At 44.2% G+C, this 21,277-nt stretch overlaps 1 protein-coding gene across 2 annotated transcripts in view; it reads left to right on the top strand.

The window, feature by feature from the left end:
- The window catches only part of PLCG1 (phospholipase C gamma 1), a 158,121-nt gene that overhangs the window by 82,229 nt on the left and 54,615 nt on the right, over positions 1–21,277 (top strand). For both annotated transcript variants that reach the window (XM_068263881.1, XM_068263882.1), the window contains exons 6-11: positions 2,509–2,592; positions 7,138–7,160; positions 15,863–15,935; positions 19,013–19,114; positions 20,559–20,677; positions 20,820–20,905. In XM_068263881.1, coding sequence (XP_068119982.1) covers positions 2,509–2,592; positions 7,138–7,160; positions 15,863–15,935; positions 19,013–19,114; positions 20,559–20,677; positions 20,820–20,905 — 487 coding nt within the window. The remainder of the gene's footprint in view (positions 1–2,508; positions 2,593–7,137; positions 7,161–15,862; positions 15,936–19,012; positions 19,115–20,558; positions 20,678–20,819; positions 20,906–21,277) is intronic.

Below are 21,277 nucleotides of genomic sequence, written 5' to 3'. Positions count from 1 at the left end.
TTAATGGAGAGGTCAGAGCAGAGGTTAATGCAGAGGTTAAGGTAGAGCAATTGCAGGGACAACGCAGTTCTGATATAGAGTGGCCAACTACAGATCAGATAACTCACAGAAGCTGACACATAGAAGAAGGCAAACAGATACGAACTCCCCAGCTCCCGGGCTCTCAAGGTTTCCTCTTCACTGTCCTGCTCGTCTCACAGCCCGACGGCTCAAAACATCACGTGTGGTCAAGAAAGCACATGGCTTACAGACCTCTTCAGTTCACACAGGCTTCTAGAGCAGCTCTCCTCTCCAAGCCCAGACAGTTAAAAGAGCAGCATAGATCACAATACTATCGCCCTCTCACAACACTGCTGAGCCCGGCCAGACAGATGGAACACATGATTAACGGCCAGAGCAGTGCGGCTCACTACCGATGCCCTCACCTCCCACAACACAGCTGAGCTGGGCCAGTCAGATGGAGCGTGAAGATTACAGTCAGAGCAGCGCGACTCACCAATGCCGTCACAGCATAACAAACTTTCCCGCAACTCCTTCAACCACCCGCTCTTGTTACCTGCTCTGTCCTTACTTCAGGAAAAGCATCTCTAGGCAGGAAGGAAGGTGACTGTTTGCCGGATGTGCCACTCAGAACGAGCCACCTGCAAGAACTGGGCAGCGTGCAGGACAACCTCGTCCCCGGTCCGTGCTGAGGGGCAGAGAGGGAAAGAAAGTGGAGGCAGAATAAGGTGAATTAGCGCTGCTTCACTTTATTCATTAATCCCCTTCTCCTAAGAGCATCCGCTGTACTCTGCATCACTGCACTTGCCGCAGGGACATACACACTTGGTGCACATTTGGCATATAAGACGCACTGAGTTTTCACTCCCACTTTTGGGGAAGAAAAAGTGCGTCTTATATTCCGAAAAATACGGTACATAAAAATTGTGGCATAAAGTTTTTTATGTTATGCCACAATTTTTATGTAATCCGCTGCCTCTGAAGAAGCAGGTTCTCTGCAAAACGGCTGTAAGGCCAGGATTTATTGCTTGTATGTTTTAAAGGTGTTGGGGTGCAAATAAATGGGTGACTTGCAAAGCAACTGGTGGCCGGAGTTTCTACTCTTGAATTTTATAAAGGAAAAGCAGAAAATCCTATTCTAGGCAGTGGCCATTTTGCCAAGCTAATGCTGACATTATTCCCTCCCTCCCTTCTCTTGCTCTTTGTGTATTCATTAGCTGCCTTCCTCCCAGAGTGTTCAGACACTCCCACTGAGGTGTATACTGCACTATCTCTTTTTTTTTTTTTTTTTTTTTTTTTTTATGTATTTACTCTTTCAATCGCTGAGTCACCTCAGCCTTGCTTGTAAACACAAGTTATCAGAGGGTGTTTCTGATAAGCAGCTAGGCAGGGAAATAATTAAGAGGAGGAATATATTATAGATAAAAAGAACTCCCAGCATTCAACTGTTTGGCACTGACTACTAAAGGGCCAGTGCTCCTAAAGTATGTTATAACTCTAAACCATAACAGCAGAAAAAGTTTTGCAAGTTTTGAATGCAGGATTAGCATCTTTATCACTACACTCAGACCAGTTGCTTTTATGGTCACGATACTGCTTTAAGGTAACTTTTTTTATTTTTTTACAGAAAACCTCATCAGAGGAGGGTCAGGAATGTATATTAGGGGGAGAGGAGAGCGGTTCGGGAATGAGGTCGCGCGGTCAGTAAGGCAAAGCAATGCTCTTGGCCTTTGCTCGTCTGAAGTTATCCGCCAGGGTGGATTGCTGACCGAGCAGTCGAGAAGAGTTAGTGCCTGCCATACACACGCTGGATTCTTGGCAGATGCGGTCGTTACTGGCCACACCAGCCAAGTTTCATTTATCATGTGTATAGAGCTTTATACTCGGGTGAGTGAGCAGGGTGCTTGGCTAAAGAAAGCCATACACTTTAGTGCTAGTGTATGATTGGCTGGATGAATGGAGGTGTGGCTTTGAGTTTGCTATGCCCCTGAAGACTCTTCCTACTAAAACCTGGCTTTTAGTAGGGAGAGTCTTCAGGGACATAGCGAGCTCACAAAGCCACAGCCCATCCTTACAGCCAATCATACACGGGCACTTCTGCAGTTATGTAGTAACTGGTGTATGGCTAGGTAGGTGGGCAGGGGCAAGGCTATAGTTGCTGTCTGTATTTATATGCCAGAAAGAACAGGCAATAAAAACAAACTGCCAGTCTTACCGTAAAGCTGAATAGCGTAGTTCTAGGAGCCATTGGCACTTGGCCAGTACCCCCAAAGTCTATACCACAGTACTCTGTAAATATTAAGGACCCTTTAATCTGCCGCTGAGGGACATCATTGCAGCCAGGGCTTGTCAGACTAGGGCTGTGCTTTGATTCAAAAATACCTTTTTAAGGAAGGGACTAAAAAATTAATCTGGGATATTTTGCAGCCGCCACCTGGTGAGTTAGATCCGTTCTGTTGCCATCCTGCCAGCCTCTAATATCTTCTCTCCTTTTTATTTGTCCACCAGGAAGTGGAACAAAGAAACCAAGACATCAACTATGCACAGTTTGCCCAGCTGTACCGTTCCCTCATGTACAACGCACAGAAGACGGTATGTGTGAGCCAATCGGATTCAGCCATGCTGACCAGTCTCCCATTTTATTGTAAGCCATTAGTGACAATTGTGAGACACGAGCCAGGCTGTCTGCAGCCTGTGCAGGACTTGAGGTGACCGGCTGTGATATTACTGGAGACAGTAGCTGTAACTGATCTGCCTTATGGCTGACCCTGGTTAATGTTTGCTCTGGGATTTATTTTTGTAAGTTACTAATGAGCATTTTATTGACTGCATTAAACAATAAAATAATCAACCTGTACAAAGGAGGAAAACTGGCACTAGCAGAATGATATTCTCTGGCATTCCACTATTGTGATTGGTCATTGCCAGGATATCATTTAAAGAGGAACTCTGGCTGTTTGAAAGGTAAGTGAACTTGCTTTTGCAAGTCCACCTATTGTTTCAGGACCAGAGGCATAATTAAGCCGCCCGGAAATTTGGGCACAGGGTAAAGGCAAAAAAGTCTCTCCCCACTCCTGCTAAAGTCCCAGAGGTGCTAATTACTATTCCCCCCTTCAGGCCGCCATGGATGGTGGGATGGAACTCGGCTTCCAGCTATTGCTGGCGGCCGAATTACACAGTTTTATAGCAATGTGTGCACCATCTTTTATTACTCACTGAGCACCGCTATAGCCGTAATTCCTATTATAGCCTGTGGCAGCGCTGGCTGAACCCAAATCTCCGGGGGGAGGGGGGGGGGTTGTCTTTGTTTTTATTATAGCACTTCACACAGAGCACTTAGGTCTGGGACCCACTGGCGGCGCTTTGTGTCAGATCACAAATCGACCATGATTTTCAGGAGAGATTGCGATTACTGATGTGCTCACTCCCCAAATGCCGCAAGCTACGATTTCTGTGAGTGCGACCAAACTCCTAGGGATCCACTGGTACAATGCTTTGCATATCGTCAGTAAAAGGCAAGCGCTACAAAATTGCACCCAGGCCTTAAAGTATATTTCATTTCTTCCCGCCAGAGAGCGGTCGCATGCCATACTCTGCAGTGACTACCAAACTAAGGGTTAAATCTGATTGACCAGTAACACCCTATTCTTTTAGGAATCTGCGCCCACCGTGCGCACCCGTGCCCTCTAGTGCTGCAACACTGCGTCCACGTTATGCATATCATAAATTCATGCCTTTTAGAGATATAGATACTTTTCTCTTGACTTTGAGTACTGCATGCTGCAACCTTTTTTAATCAAAAATCAGATCATATAAAAATCGGAATGGCATGTAGTGTGCAAGAGGCCTATTGAGTACATACAGATAAAATGTTTTCGTTTAAGAGTTGTCTACACAGTTGCTTAATAAACATTGTCATTCACCTGAGGTAACTCTAAATTGGGATTTCTAATTTGTCAAACTAAAATAAGACAGTGGGATTGCAGGAAAGTCCTATTCTTATTTCTGACTCTAGATACTGTACAATTGCTTATCTCATCAGTTTTATGTTCACTTCAGATCTGCTCCATTTCAGCCTAAAATTTAACTGTACATTAATAATAGCCTGTACAACTGAGCTTTACTCATATTGTACTAGTCAATTCCAATAGTAAAATATTGATAACTAGTGGCCTAAGCCCGTTTAAAAACTGGCTAGTTCCGTTCCTAATCCGCGCGCGCACCCACATGCCCGCCCCTCCTGGCCTCGTCCGGCTCTTGGCGGTGTCTCTGCGTCTTGTCCCTGCACATGCGCAGTGCTAAAAAGCACTGACGGACGGACAGACGCAGCGACACAGGGATTTTATAAGTATACGATATACAGATATTTTACTATGACCTAACCTTAACCTGACACGGGCCTCTCTCTTGGTGTCTAACCCTATCTGATTCACGAGCACCCCCCCCCCCCAGCAATGCCTAACCCTAAGGCAGCCCCCTGTCAATGCCTAACCCTAAGGCCGCCCCCTGGCAATGCCTGACCCTATCCGCCAATATTTTGGGCGGCGCCATAGTTGCCTCAGTTAAATAGCTGCGATTAGTAAAGGCTATGAGAACTGCAGCTACAAGTAGCGGGTGCGTCGGGCTCCGGTGTCCATTTTACCTATTTCGATCTATGCAGGTTGGCCATTAACGTCAAGTTTAGTGGTCGATTTACACATTCAAAACCCCTTCTTTCAAATAACTATGACACCACTGTTCTAGCTTTATTATTATTATTCTTCTAATTCATTTATAATACAATAGTATACACTAGTATGCAAAATACAGAATTTGTTCAAAATACAGAATCAGTCATTACAGTGTCAAGAGTAACATAATGAATGAAATGTACAGCAAAATAGATAAATTCGGCACATGGTATATTAGATGCGAGCAGATCTCACCAATAATTTGGCACAACTCAGAGGAGGGCCTACCTGGAAAAAACAATGGCAATCAAGAAATAAAGCCGAGTGGCCCTACATGTGCATCTTGAAAAAACTTTATTGGTACAAAATAGGAGGTGGGACAGCAGCTTGGTAAACCCTATTAAAATATTTAAAACCACAAGAAACAGGAGGGAGCCCTCCTTCTCACAATACTCCACTAGCCACCATTAGGTTGTTGCACTACACAATCGCCCAGCATCAGCCTATGCAATTAGTGTCTGCCACTAATACAGTCTGGCCATGTGTGAACCCACCACCGACGCACACCAAAAAAGCAGCTGCAAGCAACAAGAGGTGGGGTAGTATATTCATACATAGGGGCAGTGTTTTTAGGTTTGGCCAGAGGTCAAAGGGGGAATGGCCTAAGGGTACAGCATATGCTTGTAAAAAAAAAAGTGACCTTTGAGGGCGCGTTTAAAGATATCAAAGGTTGGAGAGTGACGGATGTGTTGTGGGAAGGCGTTCCAGAGGAGGGGTGAAGCATGTGCAAAATCTTGTATAGGTGAATGCGAGGAGGTGATTCTAGAGAAGGAACAAAAGTAGGCCATGTGCAGATCTGAGATTGTAAAAACAAGGAACACCAAGAGCCCCAACAGTGTAATATGTACTGGTAAATGGTTACTAGATAGAGTAAATATTAATACTCACAAACCAGGGTTACCATTAGGCAACCACTGTAAAAGCAGGTGGGGAGATTTTCCTGACCCCGCTCAGGAATAAGAAGTCGCTCTCTGTAGATGAGAAAAAGGGGGTTCAACCCTCCACCCAGGGTGGACTCAATATTATGCAGGAGAACAGAGGCGCCAAGAGGATAAAAATGAAGCTAAATGAGCTTAAAAACATATGCAGTCAATATATTTTATTTGTGAACTCCAAATATGCAACGCGTTTCGCAGGTTTAATCCCGCTTCATCAGGCAATAACAACGGACTATTGCTCCGTTGTTATTGCCTGATGAAGCAGGATCAAACCTGCGAAACACGTTGCATATTTGGAGTTCATAAATATATTGACTGTCTTTACTACAGTCGTTGTGTGTCTACTTGGAGGAGGTAAGTCCACCACTACCTTCTCTATTTACCAAGAATTTGGTTTTTAAGCTCATTTAGCTTCATTTTTATCCTTTTGGCGCCACTGTTCTCCTGCATAAGATCTGAGATTGTGGTTGGGTTGGTAACTGGAAACAAGTGAGGAGATGTACACGGGAGAGAGATTGTGGAGAGCTTGTAGGTTAGGATTAAAAGTTTAAAATGGATCCAGTCGTCAATTTCCTGCCAATGAAGAGCTTAAAGGGAACCTGAAGCGAGTAAAATTATTTAAAATAAACACATGATGTAGCTGCAAATGAATATTCAATACTAACCTCACTGTCAGTTCCTCTCAGAAGCTCACTATTTTCTTCTTACAGTAATCCCTTCCAGTTCTGACAATATTTTGTCCGAGTGGATCTGAGATAAAAAACTAACTAAAACAAGTAACTTGTCTCTATATCTTATCTAAAGTTTAGATAGTTTACAAAGCAAGTCTAGCTGCAAACAGCTTCAACAGTTTATGATTATTTATTCCTGGGATACAATGAGAGCGGCCATGTTCTGTTGGTCACGTTACACACAGGCAAGCTGATCTGTATCTCCAGCCCTCAGCCTGTGAAAACTTCACTCCCTTCTCCTCCTCCCTCCTCCCCTCTGCCTCTGAAATATCTAGCTAGTAATCTCCTCCTGCCCAGACTGAGCTCCCATAAGCCCTTGCTACTAAGGCTCAGAGTGCCAAGACACTCCGGAGAAGCTGTGGGCAAGGCTTTTTTAGTTTATAGGGAATTGGAGTACAAAAAAAAAAATAAAAAAAAATTTGGCTTCAGGAATGCCCTATAAACTAAATGGAAAGAACACAATTATGCATGTATGAAAAGTTTATCTCGGATCCACTAACAGAGAGGAGCAGCATAGGCAGAGCGAGAAGAAAGATGAATGAGACGACCATTTTCCTCTTAACCATTTGGCTTAACATTTTAGCCACACTTAAAGTATCAATACCAACACTTAAAAATGTATTTGCATGATTTATGTATATTGTAAGGTAGTAGGTGTCATTTTGTGATTTGTAAAATGCAGTCTTTCTTGCATTCACAAACTCTCAATGACTTTTTTTTTTTTTCTTTTTCTTTCAGATTCCGATCCCCTTCTTGGAAAGGTGAGCAGGCTGTGTTATGTTTATTCTTGAAAAAAACTGGCGACAGCCATATGAAATAGAGGATCATTGCAGCCATGCAATTCAGTTAAAAGTCAAAATAAACATAAACGCGTCATACTTGCCTCCCATGTAGTCTGTTCATCAATCTCTTTCTCCTCTCCTGCGTCCCGTTTGTCTGCTGTGATCAATGGAATTCTCTGTCCTCCATTTTGAAAATGGCCATTGCCCCATAACCGCTTCCTGGTCAGCACACTGTTAAACTGTAATATCGCCCACTTGAGCCATTGGGAAACATGGACATTACCTTGCACATTCAGTTGCAACTGACAGCAGCTGATATATAACTGACAGCAACTGGTATATGTCAGTTCCGACTAAATATTGTCAGAACTGGAAGGGATCACTGTGAGAAGAAAATGGTGAGCTTCTGAGAGGAACTGACGGTGAGGTTAGTATGTAATATTCATTTGCAGCTACGTCATGTGTTTATTTTAAATAATTTTACTCCAGTACAGGTACCCTTTAAAGGACTTCTGTTGCGAAAATCTTAAAATTTAAAATACATATAAACATATACAAATAGGAAGTACGTTTCTTCCAGAGTAAAATGAGTCATAAATTACTTTTCTCCTATGGTGCTGTCACTTACAGTAAGTAGTAGAAATCTGACATTACCGACAGATTTTGGACTAGCCCATCTTCTCATGGGGGGTTCTCAGGGCTTTCTTTATTTTTAAAAGCACGTAGTGAATGGCAGTTGCTCTGTCCAACTGCCCCAAAAAAATGTGCAGGGAGGCTGGCCAGCATCTTTTTATAAATCCTTTTCAGGGAATGTTTTTATAAAGAATAAAGGCCATGCTGAGAATCGCCCATGAAGAGATGGACTAACCCAAAACCTGTCTGTAATGTTAGATTTCTACTACCTACTGTAAGTGACAGCTACATAGGAAAAAAGTAATGTATGGCTCATTTTACTCTGGAAGAAATGTACTTTTTATTTGTATGTGTTTTAAATTTTAAGATTTTCGCGACATTTCCTCTTTAACCACTTCAGGACTCAGCCTTTACCCACCTTAAGGACCAGCGCTGATTTCGAAGATCTGTGCTGGGTGGGCTCTACAGCCCCCAGCACAGATCAAATAACAGGCCGAGCGACCAGATCGCCCCCCTTTTTTCCCCACTAGGGGGATGATGTGCTGGGGGGGGGTCCGATCTCTCCTGCCTGCGTGTGGGTGGCGGGGGGGGGGCACCTCAAAGCCCCCTCCACCACAGGATTCCCCTCTCCCTCTCCTCCCTCCCTGCCCCGGAGATCGGAGGCTGCACAGGAACGGATCTGTCCTGTGCAGCCTCTAACAGGCTCCTGCCTGTCATGTGACAGCGATCCCCGGCCGCTGATTGGCCGGGGATCGCTGATCTAATACAACGCTGCTACTGTTAGTAGCGTTGTAAAAATGTAAACAAAGCTGATTATTTCCGCTTGTGTTTACATTTAACCTGCGAGCCGCGATCGGCAGCGCGCAGGCTATTCACAGAGCCCCCCGCCGTGAATTGACAGGAAGCAGCCGCTCGCGCGAGCGGCTGTTTCCTGATTAGTTAGCCTGCAGCCGGCGACGCAGATGTGCGTCGCTGGTCCTGCAGCTACCACTTTGCCGACGCGCGTTATGAGTGCGCGGTCGGCAAGTGGTTAAAGAAATGTAGAATATTTTGGCAGATCACCTCAGCTCTATGTCCTCAGATGAAGAAAAATTAAGCTTCCATAGAAAAGAGCACCATAAATACTGTGAACCATGGCGGAGGCTTATGCTGGGAATACACAATGAGATTTTTCAGTCTACTTACTGTCCGGTATTATTTTCAATAGATTTTCCAATTGATTTTATTTATCTTATTAATTTCCATTCACTTCTAAGAGAAATCAATCAGAAAAACGATCGAAAACAAGATCGGACGTCAGTAATTATCTATCGACCCATCTATCTCAGGGGTAGGGAACCTCTGGCTCGGGAGCCAGATGTGGCTCTTTTGATGGCTACATCTGGCTCACATAAAAATCAGTAGGAGTTGATTCACTAAGCTACAATGCTCAAAAAGTGCAGCTTAGGCCCCTTTTCCACTTAATCAGTCGCTCTCAGTTAAAGCTGAAAGAAAACTGATTTTCAAAGTAATGCCCTGAGATCCCCGCACATTGATTAGCCCAATATGCTGCCTGTCACTTGACAGGCAGCCTATTGGGTCAAAATGCGGGGATCTCATCCTACAAAGTGAATCAACCACCAAGTCAGCTAGCTAATTGTACAAGCTTTTAGTCAGTATTTCTCCTCTCTGGCTCTCGGGGGAAATTGCTGATGTTGCTGAAGCCCAAGAGAAGCTGAAGACGTGTCTGACACTTCCACTGCCCGGCGGATCAACAGTAAACACATCACCATGGCAACAGGGACGTGAGCCCTACTGCCCCAGTTTGAAACATTGTACGGCTCTCACGGAATTACATTTTAAAGCTGCTGGAAAAACTTATGGTGTATTCCCAGCATAAGTTCTGTTTTTGGCCTGCATTGCTGCATCTCAGCAGGGATACAATTAAATCTCAAGATAAATGGCCTCTTCCACTGAAAATGAAGATAAGTGTTGCAAACCCGCTGTAATGTGATAACTATTTTTTCTATTAACACTGAGGGCTAGTTGACCAAAGCCTTGTAAGGGTCCTTAGCCTATCTCTGGATCATTTGCAATATGTGGGTTCAGTACAGCGATGTACCAATTTTTATTAATTTTATTAGTTCCTGGTTGAATTTGATAAGACAGACAAAAGCTCTCATGAATAGGATAGACAGTGCTTTGTCCTTAGCACTGCACTGGGTATTGGTAGATCAGTTGTATTTTGTTATAGAGTGGATTCTAGCTGTATTTTATTATGGAGTGGGCACCACTTAAATTTTAACTGTTTTTATGATTTGGAGTATCACCCAATCCATTCTTTAAAAACAATGATAAATTACGTTAACTGCATCTGAAATTGCACAAAAAATATTGAGTCAAAGAATAAGACAATTTTAATGCATTACACACACTAATCCAGTGCTCAACAATATAAAATAGTAAGGTGCTGTGATTTGCAGTAATGAAGTAATAAGTAGGAAACATACTTGTGAGATATAATGCGGAAGGGGTATGGCCTGATTGAATACAAACACCTTAGATATTTGTAAAAATACAAAACTTTATTATTCATTTACAAAAAACACTATACAGAAATAACATAAAACCATGTATGGCAGAAGGAAACCCCCAGCTCCCAAAACACCCACACCCCAAAACCCGCTATACCCAGAGCCCTCTACTCTGATGAAATCCAGCCAGTGGACTTAGTGCACATATATAATGATTCAAAGCTGCGCAGCTTAATGACAAAAAATCAAAAAATCTCCAGAGCATAAGCAGAAAACTCGAAAATCAAGAATCAAAAATTAGGATGCAATAAAGGAGTTCAGACTGGTCACCTAATGGATATAAACATTCCGGTGTAGAGAGAGGTCAAAGCAAGGAGCAGGTATCCTCAACTCCCAGCACACCATGCCGACAAGTCAATTCTGACAGCTTGTTAGTTGTTGCACACACACCAAGAGCAAATATGTTGCAGTATTAGTTGAAAGCAAAAGTCCATGTAGCAATGGCTCATTAGCAGAAAGCAGATAAATGAAAACAGCGTTATTGCCAGCAGTTCCTTGCAAATCTGCAGAAGCACTAGGGCTAATATGTAGCAGCATAAATGGAAACAAAAGTCCATGCAGCAGGGGCTTGATGGCCACAAGCAGGTATAACAGATGTAAGCAGTATTGATGTTAGCAGATCCTTGCAAGAAAGCACATCATTGCTGAAAGCAGGTCAAACAGCCAGCAGATGAAAAATCAGCAGCAGCAATGGCCATGAAGCATAATAGCACTGTATGTCAGCCGAGCATATAAATATAAATGGTGTGTGATTGCCCAGTGGGCTCTTACTCATCCGGGCAGGTTTCGGCAACTAGCAGCGGTGTAGGCTGAGAGGAGGTGATGTCCTAGAGGAGCATGGGGACTCAGGTGCCAGGGGGATCCACCGCCATAGAGGACGGCGTCCTCGATCGATTTCGCCGGCTACTACCGGCTTCTTCAGGAGGCGTGTCCGAAAAGCCGTGACACGCTTCCTATGTAGTCGCCGCCGCCCAATCCGGCCATACCACACTGCCACCCGCGCCCCCGCCCCCCGGCCAATGCGAGCAGGGGGGCGGGGCGGGCAGACGCGACGGGCGAGCCAACCAATGGTGCGCCCGGCGCGTCCGCCAAGCCCCGCACGCACGCAGGCCCGGGGACAGGGGCGAGGGAGACCAGGAAGCCGGACCGGGCGGCGGGGACGCACAGGAAGCGCGCACAGAACGTCAATAGATCAAATGATTTCAAAATTCAAATATTCTATCATTGCATTATAACTAGCCTTTTATCTAAAACAGATTCATATTCATATAGGGCAGCAGCCAGTACAATATCATGACATAAGATAATGTGTCCCATGGATGAAATAGGCACCCTAGAGAATATCCATGTGGTGCCAATCATATGGGACAAGTATATCACCAAATGGGTGAAGTTACCAAACATAGAGACTAATTGAAAACTAATTGAAAAGGCCACGAGAGTACCCCGATGGGACAGATGGTCCCCCCCTAAAAGCAGCAGACAGCAGAGCAGGAATGCAACAGCAGCACCCCCGAGACCCACAAGCAGACGAGACTAGATGGGCAAAAATGGGGCATAACTGATGTTCTCATTTAGGCCGGGATACCTGGTTGCATCTAACTCAAATATCCATCTGGCTTCTTTTTGTAACAAGAGACGGTCCATATTCCCTCCTCTAAGTGAACCGTGGATCCTATCCAGTCCAATAAACCGCAGAGATGAATATCTGCCGTTGTGGGTTTCTTTGAAGTGCCTTGCCACCGGGGTGAGACCGGCCGCTCCCGAACTCTTAATACTAGTAATGTGCTGCGACATCCTAGAGCGAAATTCGTTCCTAGTTTTTCCCACATAAAATGCCCCACAGGGGCAGATCAGTAGATAAACAACAAGAACAGTGCCACAATTGACATAGTGTGAGAGCGACCAATCCCTACCATCCGGTAGCAACACACTCCTTCCAACCTGAATAAAACGGCACATGGTGCAACCACCACAAGTGTACGTGCCTGTAAGTTTACAATGCTTGGTGCTGGATTGAGGATCCACAAAGTGGCTCTTCACCACTAGATCACGAAGAGAGGGTGCTCTACGGAAGGACAGAAGGGGAGTATCCGATACAATGGTGCTCAATTTGGCATCGTTCGTCAGGATATGCCAATGTTTCTTCAGAATGTGGGAAATCTCTCTATGTTGGGCTGAAAATTTAGTACAGAATCTCGGTCTCTGTTTCTCGCTCCCGGCGGGGCGCTGTTTCCCAGCCAGGAGCGATGACCTCGAACTAGCATCTGCCCGTTTGTATGCTTTAATCAGATTTTTATCACTGTACCCCCTTTCTCGAAATCTCGACCTCAGGCGAGATGCCTCCTCATGAAAAGTTTCCTCATCGGAACAGTTCCGGCGAATACGTAAGTATTGGCCAGTGGGAATACCCTTAATGGTATGTATAGGGTGAAAACTTTCAGCCCTTAACAAAGAATTTGTCGCTGTCTCTTTTCTGTATAGACATGTTGAGATATGGCCATCGCCAGAGATCGAGATCAAGAGATCTAGGAAAGGGACATGTGTTGGGCTCATCTGCATGGTGAATTTAAGATTCCGAGTATTGTTGTTAATAATGTTAACAAATCGAGTGAGGAGACCGGGGTCCCCTGTCCAGAAGACGAGGATGTCGTCAATGTACCTGTGCCACGCCACAATGTGGCACAGGTACATCGAGAGACCCTCATCCGCGAACAGCTCCCTTTCCCACGCCCCCAGGTACAGGTTAGCATACGACGGAGCACATGTCGTGCCCATCGCTGCCCCCTGCACCTGGAGGTAGTGGGATCCCTCAAAAAGAAAAAAGTTGTTCGTTAAGATGAACTCGAGTAAAGTCAACAAAAACATGTTGTGAGCTGTGTGTTGAATACCCAGCTCTCCCAGAAACATACTCACTGCATCTACCCCTAATTGATGGGGGATGCTGGAATAAAGGGCCTCCACATCCAGAGCCACCAATAAAGTGCCAGGGGGCAGCTGCAGGCCCTCAAGGGCCCACAATAAAAACGATGAATCGCGTACATAAGATGGTAAAGATTGTACGTGTGACTGAAGATGTCTGTCAACGTACATGCTGGCACGTTCCGTCAGGGAGCCCCTGCCCGACACTATCGGTCGGCCTGGGGGTTTGCTCAAGTTCTTGTGAACTTTTGGTAATGCGTAAAAAGTTGGCAAAATAGGATCCAAAACCTTCAGAAAAATGGCCGTTTCATGATCAATAACTGTCCGAGTCAGGGCATCCTCAATGATGTCAAACAATGCCCTCTGACACTTCGTGGCCCTGGACGGGGAGACCCTCAAATAACATTCCCGTTTGTTCAAAATCTGTAGACACATATCCCTATAGGATCCCGCCTTCATCAGCACCACGTTACCCCCCTTATCAGATGGTTTGATCACCCATTCTTTATTCATGGTTAGTTTAGAAAGTGTGTCCCGTTCAATAACACTTAGGTTGTCAACATCCGACTTATGCCCCCCTAGTCTCGAAATCTCCCTCTCTACTACTTCAATGAAGGTCTTCAGATTTGGACATAGAGTAAAGGGTGGAAATTTCTTAGATTTATTCCTGAGACCAACCTGGTCCAGGTGCGGGACATGGTAGGATGCATACCATCCCATCCGATCTGTCACCGCATCCTGGGTCAATGGACCTTGCAAGTCCATCAGATCCTGGAGAGCAGCTAAGTCCTCATCTGACCACGGCTTCTCCACATCGCATGTGAAGTAATAAGTATCAAACATATTCCAAGGTATGCAGCAAGTGCCTATAGAATTGTTTTATCTGCCAATATTACAGCGACACCCAAGTGGCATATTGCTCTAATAATAATAAATGCTAACAAGTAGTACATATAAATAACCGAACATAAAATACTGCAATGCTTGGGGTAGACTAGGTTAGAAAAGATCGCAAACACCAGAATACTAGATTCATGTATGCTGAAAATAACTCCTGGCCTATAACACCAGAATGTTAATGAATACTTGAACAGATTATGGTCCCTTTAAAGGATACCCGAAGTGACATGTGACATGATGATAGACATGTGTATGTATAGTGCCTAGCACACAAATAACTATGCTGTGTTCCTTTTTTTTTCTTTCTCTGCCTGAAAGAGTTAAATATCAGGTATGTAAGTGGCTGACTCAGTCCTGACTCAGACAGGAAGTGACTACAGTGTGACCCTCACTGATAAGAAATTCCAACTATAAAAACACTTTCCTAACAGAAAATGGCTTCTGAGAACAAGAAAGTGTTTTTATAGTTGGAATTTCTTATCAGTGAGGGTCACACTGTAGTCACTTCCTGTCTGAGTCAGGACTGAGTCAGCCACTTACATACCTGATATTTACCTCTTTCAGGCAGAGAAAGAAAAAAAAAAGGAGCACAGCATAGTTATTTGTGTGCTAGGCACTGAACATACACATGTCTATCTCATCATGTCACATGTCACTTCGGGTATTCTTTAAATCAGCAGGTATCACAATGACAGTAGCTATTATGGAACCAAAGTGGACTCTATTATATACCTTTTTACGTGCTTAACCACTTCAGGACCACAGAGCGGAGCTCCGCCTTCCGAGCTGGAGATGCCTGCACAGGATCTCCTGCACAGGCCTGACCCCAATTGGCGTTAGGGGGTCCTGAGGCTGCGCTGTGGTCACGCCCATTGGCGTGAGGCGGTCTTAGGGTAGATAAGGACCAATATCATTATTAAAGAACCTGAAACAAGGCAAAATGTATTATTTATTGCTTATCCTGGTGTCTCTTGAATTAAAGCAAACCTGAACTCGGAACATCCTCTCTGCTCTAACATATAGAGCATAATGGCCTTTACAGAAAAACATTTCTTTTGTTACAACTGATACAAATCCTGCTATAAATCTGCAGTGTGTCTATTTTCTGCTTTCATGGAAGCAGACAGAGTTAACATCCTGTGCTTACAAGTTAGCTGCTCTGCCTAGGCAGTCAGCTGACACAGCTGAGAGATCAAATTACACTGTGATTAGTCACGCATGAGGGGGAATTAGACAGGCTAAACTCTCTAAATACATACAGGGTGCACTTTTCTTTTTTTCTTCCGTCCTTTGCAAGAGTTCAGGTCCACTAAGGAGCCTCTGATGAAGCAGGTGAGACTGCGATTCACTTGAAGTGAGAAAGGGTTGCACCTCATTACCTTGTCACCGTGATACCTCTTTTCTCTGCTTACTTTAATCCATGACATCCGCGTTAGTAAAATATTTTATTTTGCCTTGTCTTGAGCACCTTATAGATGGTATTGTGGTATTGGTACTTGTGCTCCTAGCTTGGAATAGGGGCAGTCAAATACACTTTTTGCGCATTTTGATTGACTTGCTTCTGAGCTGCATACAGTGTTTGTATTAGAAGCTTGTTGTAAAAGCATTTTTAGATGGCTGAAATCTTATGCTGATTTTCTTTTTCTCTTTCAGAGGTGGTGAGCGTCCGGAGCTGTACAGAGTATCATTGCTGGATTTTCAGAGCTTTCTGTTGGAGTATCAGAAGGTAAATACTGGTATGGTTTTTTATAATTGTGCTGACCGAGATTGTAAACTGTTGGCTGTGCATACCTTGCAGTGCACAGTACCTGGTCAGTGTCCACGTCACCAGGAGTGTACTTCACAGGTGTGGTACGCTCCCAGTGACGTGGGCACATACGTGTGCAGAAGATGCCAACCCATCCGGGGATGGTGATATTCAGAGGCTGCCAGCGGGAGACAGGAGTAGACCGGAGCTGGGGCGAGGGACACACGTGACTTAGAGGGGCTGGAAGAAGCCCCAGGTAAGTAAAGAATAGGTTTTTTTTTTATTTGCCTCAGCAGTCCTTTAAAATAGTAAAAGATAGTTTACACAGCAAATCTAGCTGCAAACAGCTTTAATAGAATATGATTCTTTCTTCCTGTGATACAGTGACAGCAGCCATGTTGTTTGTAACATTACAGGGAGTGCAGAATTATTAGGCAAGTTGTATTTTTGAGGAATAATTTTATTATTGAACAACAACCATGTTCTCAATGAACCCAAAAAACTCATTAATATCAAAGCTGAATATTTTTGAAAGTAGTTTTTAGTTTGTTTTTAGTTTTAGCTATTTTAGGGGGATATCTGTGTGTGCAGGTGACTATTACTGTGCATAATTAATAGGCAACTTAACAAAAAACAAATCTATACCCATTTCAATTATTTATTTTTACCAGTGAAACCAATATAACATCTCAACATTCACAAATTTACATTTCTGACATTCAAAAACAAAAACAAATCAGTGACCAATATAGCCACCTTTCTTGGCAAGGACACTCAAAAGCCTGCCATCCATGGATTCTGTCAGTGTTTTGATCTGTTCACCATCAACATTGCGTGCAGCAGCAACCACAGCCTCTCAGACACTGTTCAGAGAGGTGTACTGTTTTCCCTCCTTGTAAATCTCACATTTTATGATGGACCACAGGTTCTCAATGGGGTTCAGATCAGGTGAACAAGGAGGCCATGTCATTAGTTTTTCTTCTTTTATACCCTATCTTGCCAGCCTTGCTGTGGAGTACTTGGACGCGTGTGATGGAGCATTGTCCTGCATGAAAATCATGTTTTTCTTGAAGGATGCAGAGTTCTTCCTGTACCACTGCTTGAAGAAGGTGTCTTCCAGAAACTGGCAGTAGGACTGGGAGTTGAGCTTGACTCCATCCTCAACCCGAAAAGGCCCCACAAGCTCATCTTTGATACCAGCCCAAACCAGTACTCCACCTCCACCTTGCTGGCGTCTGAGACGGACTGAAGCTCTCTGCCATTTACCAATCCAGCCATGGACCCATCCATCTGGCCCATCAATACTCACTCTCATTTCATCAGTCCATAAAACCTTAGAAAAATCAGTCTTCAGATATTTCTTGGCCCAGTCTTGACGTTTCAGCTTGTGTGTCTTGTTCAGTGGTGGTCGTCTTTCAGCCTTTCTTACCTTGGCCATGTCTTTGAGTATTGCACACCTTGTGCTTTTGGGCACTCCAGTGATGTTGCAGCTCTGAAATATGGCCAAACTGGTGGCAAGTGGCATCTTGGCAGCTGCACGCCTGACTTTTCTCAGTTCATGGGCAGTTATTTTGCGCCTTGGCTTTTCCACACGCTTCTTGCGACCCTGTTGACTATTTTGAATGAAACGCTTGATTGTTCGATGATCACGCTTCAGAAGCTTTGCAATTTTAAGAGTGCTGCATCCCTTTGCAAGATATCTCTCTATTTTTGACTTTTCTGAGCCTGTCAAGTCCTTCTTTTGACCCATTTTGCCAAAGGAAAGGAAGTTGCCTAATAATTATGCACACCTGATATAGGGTGGTGATGTCATTAGACCACACCCCTTCTCATTACAGAGATGCACATCACCTAATATGCTTAATTGGTAGTAGGCTTTCGAGCCTTTACAGCTTGGAGTAAGACAACATGCATAAAGAGGATGATGTGGTCAAAATACTCATTTGCCTAATAATTCTGCACTCCCTGTACACACCGAGGCAGGCTTATCTGCATCTTGGGCAAAAAAACCCTAATCCCCCCTCCTCCTCTCTGCCTCTGAAATCTCTGGCTAGTAATACCTCCCCCTCCTCCTGTCCAGACTGAGCTCCCATGAGCCCTTGCTACTGTCTGAAAGTGCCTTGGCTCTCTGAAAACCTGTGGGCGTGGCTTGTTTAGTTTATAGGGAATTAGAGTATTAAAACAAAAACAAAAAAGTATTTGGCTTGAGGAATGCCCTATAAACAATAGGAAAGGAACACAATTATGCAATGAGTAAAAGTTCACCTCGGATCCCCTTAAAAGGGAACCTAAAGTGAGTTGGATATGAAGGCTGCCATATTTATTTCCTTTCACAAAGTACCAGTTGCCTGGTTCTCCTGTTGATCCTCTTTCTAATACTTTTAACCATAGACCCTGAACAAGCATGCAGATCAGATGTTTCTGACAAGATTAGCTGCATGCCTGTTTTGGGTGTGTGATTCAGATGCTACTGCAGCCAAATAGGTCAGCAGTGCTGGTATTTGGTTGGTATTGTTCAAAAGGAAATAAATATGGCAGCCTCCATATTCCTCTCACTTGATGTTCCCTTTAACCTGTCATACAAGAAATTTGAAGTTAAGCATTTCTGTGCAGGGTGGCAGTGATGCTAATTTCCTGGTTGTCATGGCAGTCCACTGGCTATAAGCTTTTCTTGTTGTTTACTAATAAGGCAGCAATGTATTCAGTGATGAGGCAAATGCCAAACCTGCGTACATACCCTCTACAAAGCATAACACAAATAGAAGAGGTCCTTGCTCAGTCCGGCTTACCACCAGTGATCTGATTCCTCTCACTGCATGCTTGTTCAACATGGATGGCTCAGTCTCTACCGAAGCCCAAACAGAAGCAGGACAGCCAGGCAACTGGCATTTTTAAAAGGTAATACACATGTCAGCCTCTGTTGCTCTCGCTCTTGCTGGTGTAGATGTTTCTGCTGCTGCCTGTGTCTGTTTATCTCCCTCCCTGTATTTGGTTTATTTCCCCCCCCCCTTCCCATATCTGGTGCCTCTCCTCACCCTGTTCGCCATCTATTGCAGGAGATGTGGGCTACTGACCTGCTGCAAGTACAAGAGTTCATGTTCCACTTCCTGCGGGACCCTCTGAGGGAGATAGACGAGCCATACTTCACCCTGGAGGAGGTAAGTGGTAAACCAGACCCCAAATAACTGTGTGAGCTGAGATATGTCATGTTTATGTGGTTGTATTGGTGAGCTTATATTTATAGAGGCACTGTCGTGACATGGAGTAAAATGCAGTAGATTATTCAGGATACTCACTCTTACAGTATTTTTCTTGGTTTCAGCATCAGGAACACTTCCTATTCCTATCCTATATTTGTATAGTGTTATGTGCTGTCCCAGTGATGTTTAGCCTATGCTTTTTAGCTATGCAGAATTCCCATACCTCCTTTTCTTCTCTCTGATTTACTTTCTGAAATTTATCACAGTTGGTGACCTCTCTAGTCCTGTCTGGTGATCCTTGCGGAATGTTCATCTGAGAGTTCTAAAGCCAGCAGAAAACTTACCTAGTCTTCCTGAATGCTCTGTCTTGTGAATGCCACATAATAAACAGCCTAGGCTAAACATCACTGGGAGGGTGGGTTGCATAGCAATATACAGTAATATATAACCAGGAAAATTAACGTAAAAGTGTGTATCCTGAATGATTGACTGCATTGTACTATATATCATTACAGTGCCTCTTTAAGATATGCATGGGCGCTTTTGTTAAAGGTATATACAGCACAATCCTCTTTGCAGGGCAGAGCATTGTGGGGTAGAAAACGCTTACCAAGCCTCCGGGGGCCATCTTCTACAGATCCTGCAGCGCCATTCAGCTTTCTGGCGTCCTTGCCCATGCAAGGATGCCAGAAAGCTGAAGGGAGCTGCTCCTGGCGTTTCCCCTTATCAGAGTCGCGCTGGGAGCTGTACACAGAGGATGCCAGACAGCCACTAGCAGCAACAGGAGGGGTAGAAGATGGTGCCTGGAGGCTGGGGAAGTAGTTTCTGCTGCACAGGGGGAAGTTGTGCCGTTTTGTCCGGTTGCTCAAGCAACCAGCAGACATGCGTATCCGGCATCAGGCAATCCAAGCCTGTTCCTGATACAGGGGACTGCTGTATTTGCAGATGCGAACACCTATTACAAGGGCTTAATAGATGTGGTAGAAAGTCTTTGTTGATAAGGACAGCAAATAAATTCCAACTTCCTACTCCACAGACTGTTATGCTGGGTACACCCGATTTTTTATTTTATTTTTTTGCTTGATTCTGTGCTCTATTATATTATTTTCCGCTCCTTTTTCTTATCTTTTTCCATTCACTTCTAAATCGAGCCAAAAAACGATCGGAAGGAATATCGGACATGTCGGAAATTATCTATCGAACCCATCTATCGGGGGTAAAAACGTATGGTGTATTTCCGGCATCAGACAGTTTTCTCAGCCATTTGGTCTGTTCCCTTCCCCTTCCAATTTGAACAGGAAAATGTTCATGCTGACTGCTAAGCCATGAGATGGTATCATTAGATCTGTGCATTGCTGTGTATACTGATGTTCTTGGCCTGTCTACTTTTGTGTCTCTACAGTTTGTTACATTTCTGTTCTCCAAGGAGAACACTGTGTGGGATTCATCGCTGGACACTGTGTGTCCCCTGAATATGGATAACCCCCTGTCCCATTACTGGATCTCCTCATCCCATAACACGTAAGATCACCTGCATATCATCAGCTCTTACCTTATTGAGTATGTGAATCACTCTGTTTCTCTGTATGTGTCTCCCATCTCGGCTTCTACCCCATGATTCCCATTCATCCTCACATATATATTGCTGCTCATCTGTCCCCAGGTACCTGACAGGAGACCAGTTTTCCAGTGAGTCCTCTCTTGAAGCTTACGCCCGCTGCTTGCGGATGGGATGTCGCTGTATAGAGTGTAAGTTTAGAGCGCCATCTTGTGGATGTTTTATATATTTTACATTACTTTTTGTAAATGTTAAAGGGCAACACAAATATAAACATATAAAAGCCTATTTTTCTATGTTAGAAAGATGGAAGTGTTACAAAAGTACACTTTAGCTTCTCACAGCTGTACTTTCATCAGAAAGTTTTTAGTGGTAGATTAAGGGGCGTGGAATAGTGGGTAATGGAGGGTTTTGGGGTATCGGGGAAACTTGGTTTCAGTTAGTCTGTCCACTCCCATGACAACAAAGATATCCCCCCCCCCCCGGTCCTCTTGGCTGTGCCCGTCACCCCATTTAAAGTCTGCAAATCAGCTTTAGGGCCCTTTTCCACTACACATCTGAAT

The sequence above is a fragment of the Hyperolius riggenbachi genome, chromosome 12 (genome assembly GCF_040937935.1).
Source record: "Hyperolius riggenbachi isolate aHypRig1 chromosome 12, aHypRig1.pri, whole genome shotgun sequence".
Classification (NCBI taxonomy): domain Eukaryota; kingdom Metazoa; phylum Chordata; class Amphibia; order Anura; family Hyperoliidae; genus Hyperolius; species Hyperolius riggenbachi.
The sequence above is the reverse complement of the archived record's forward strand: the minus strand, read 5'-3'. Positions and strand labels throughout refer to the sequence as shown.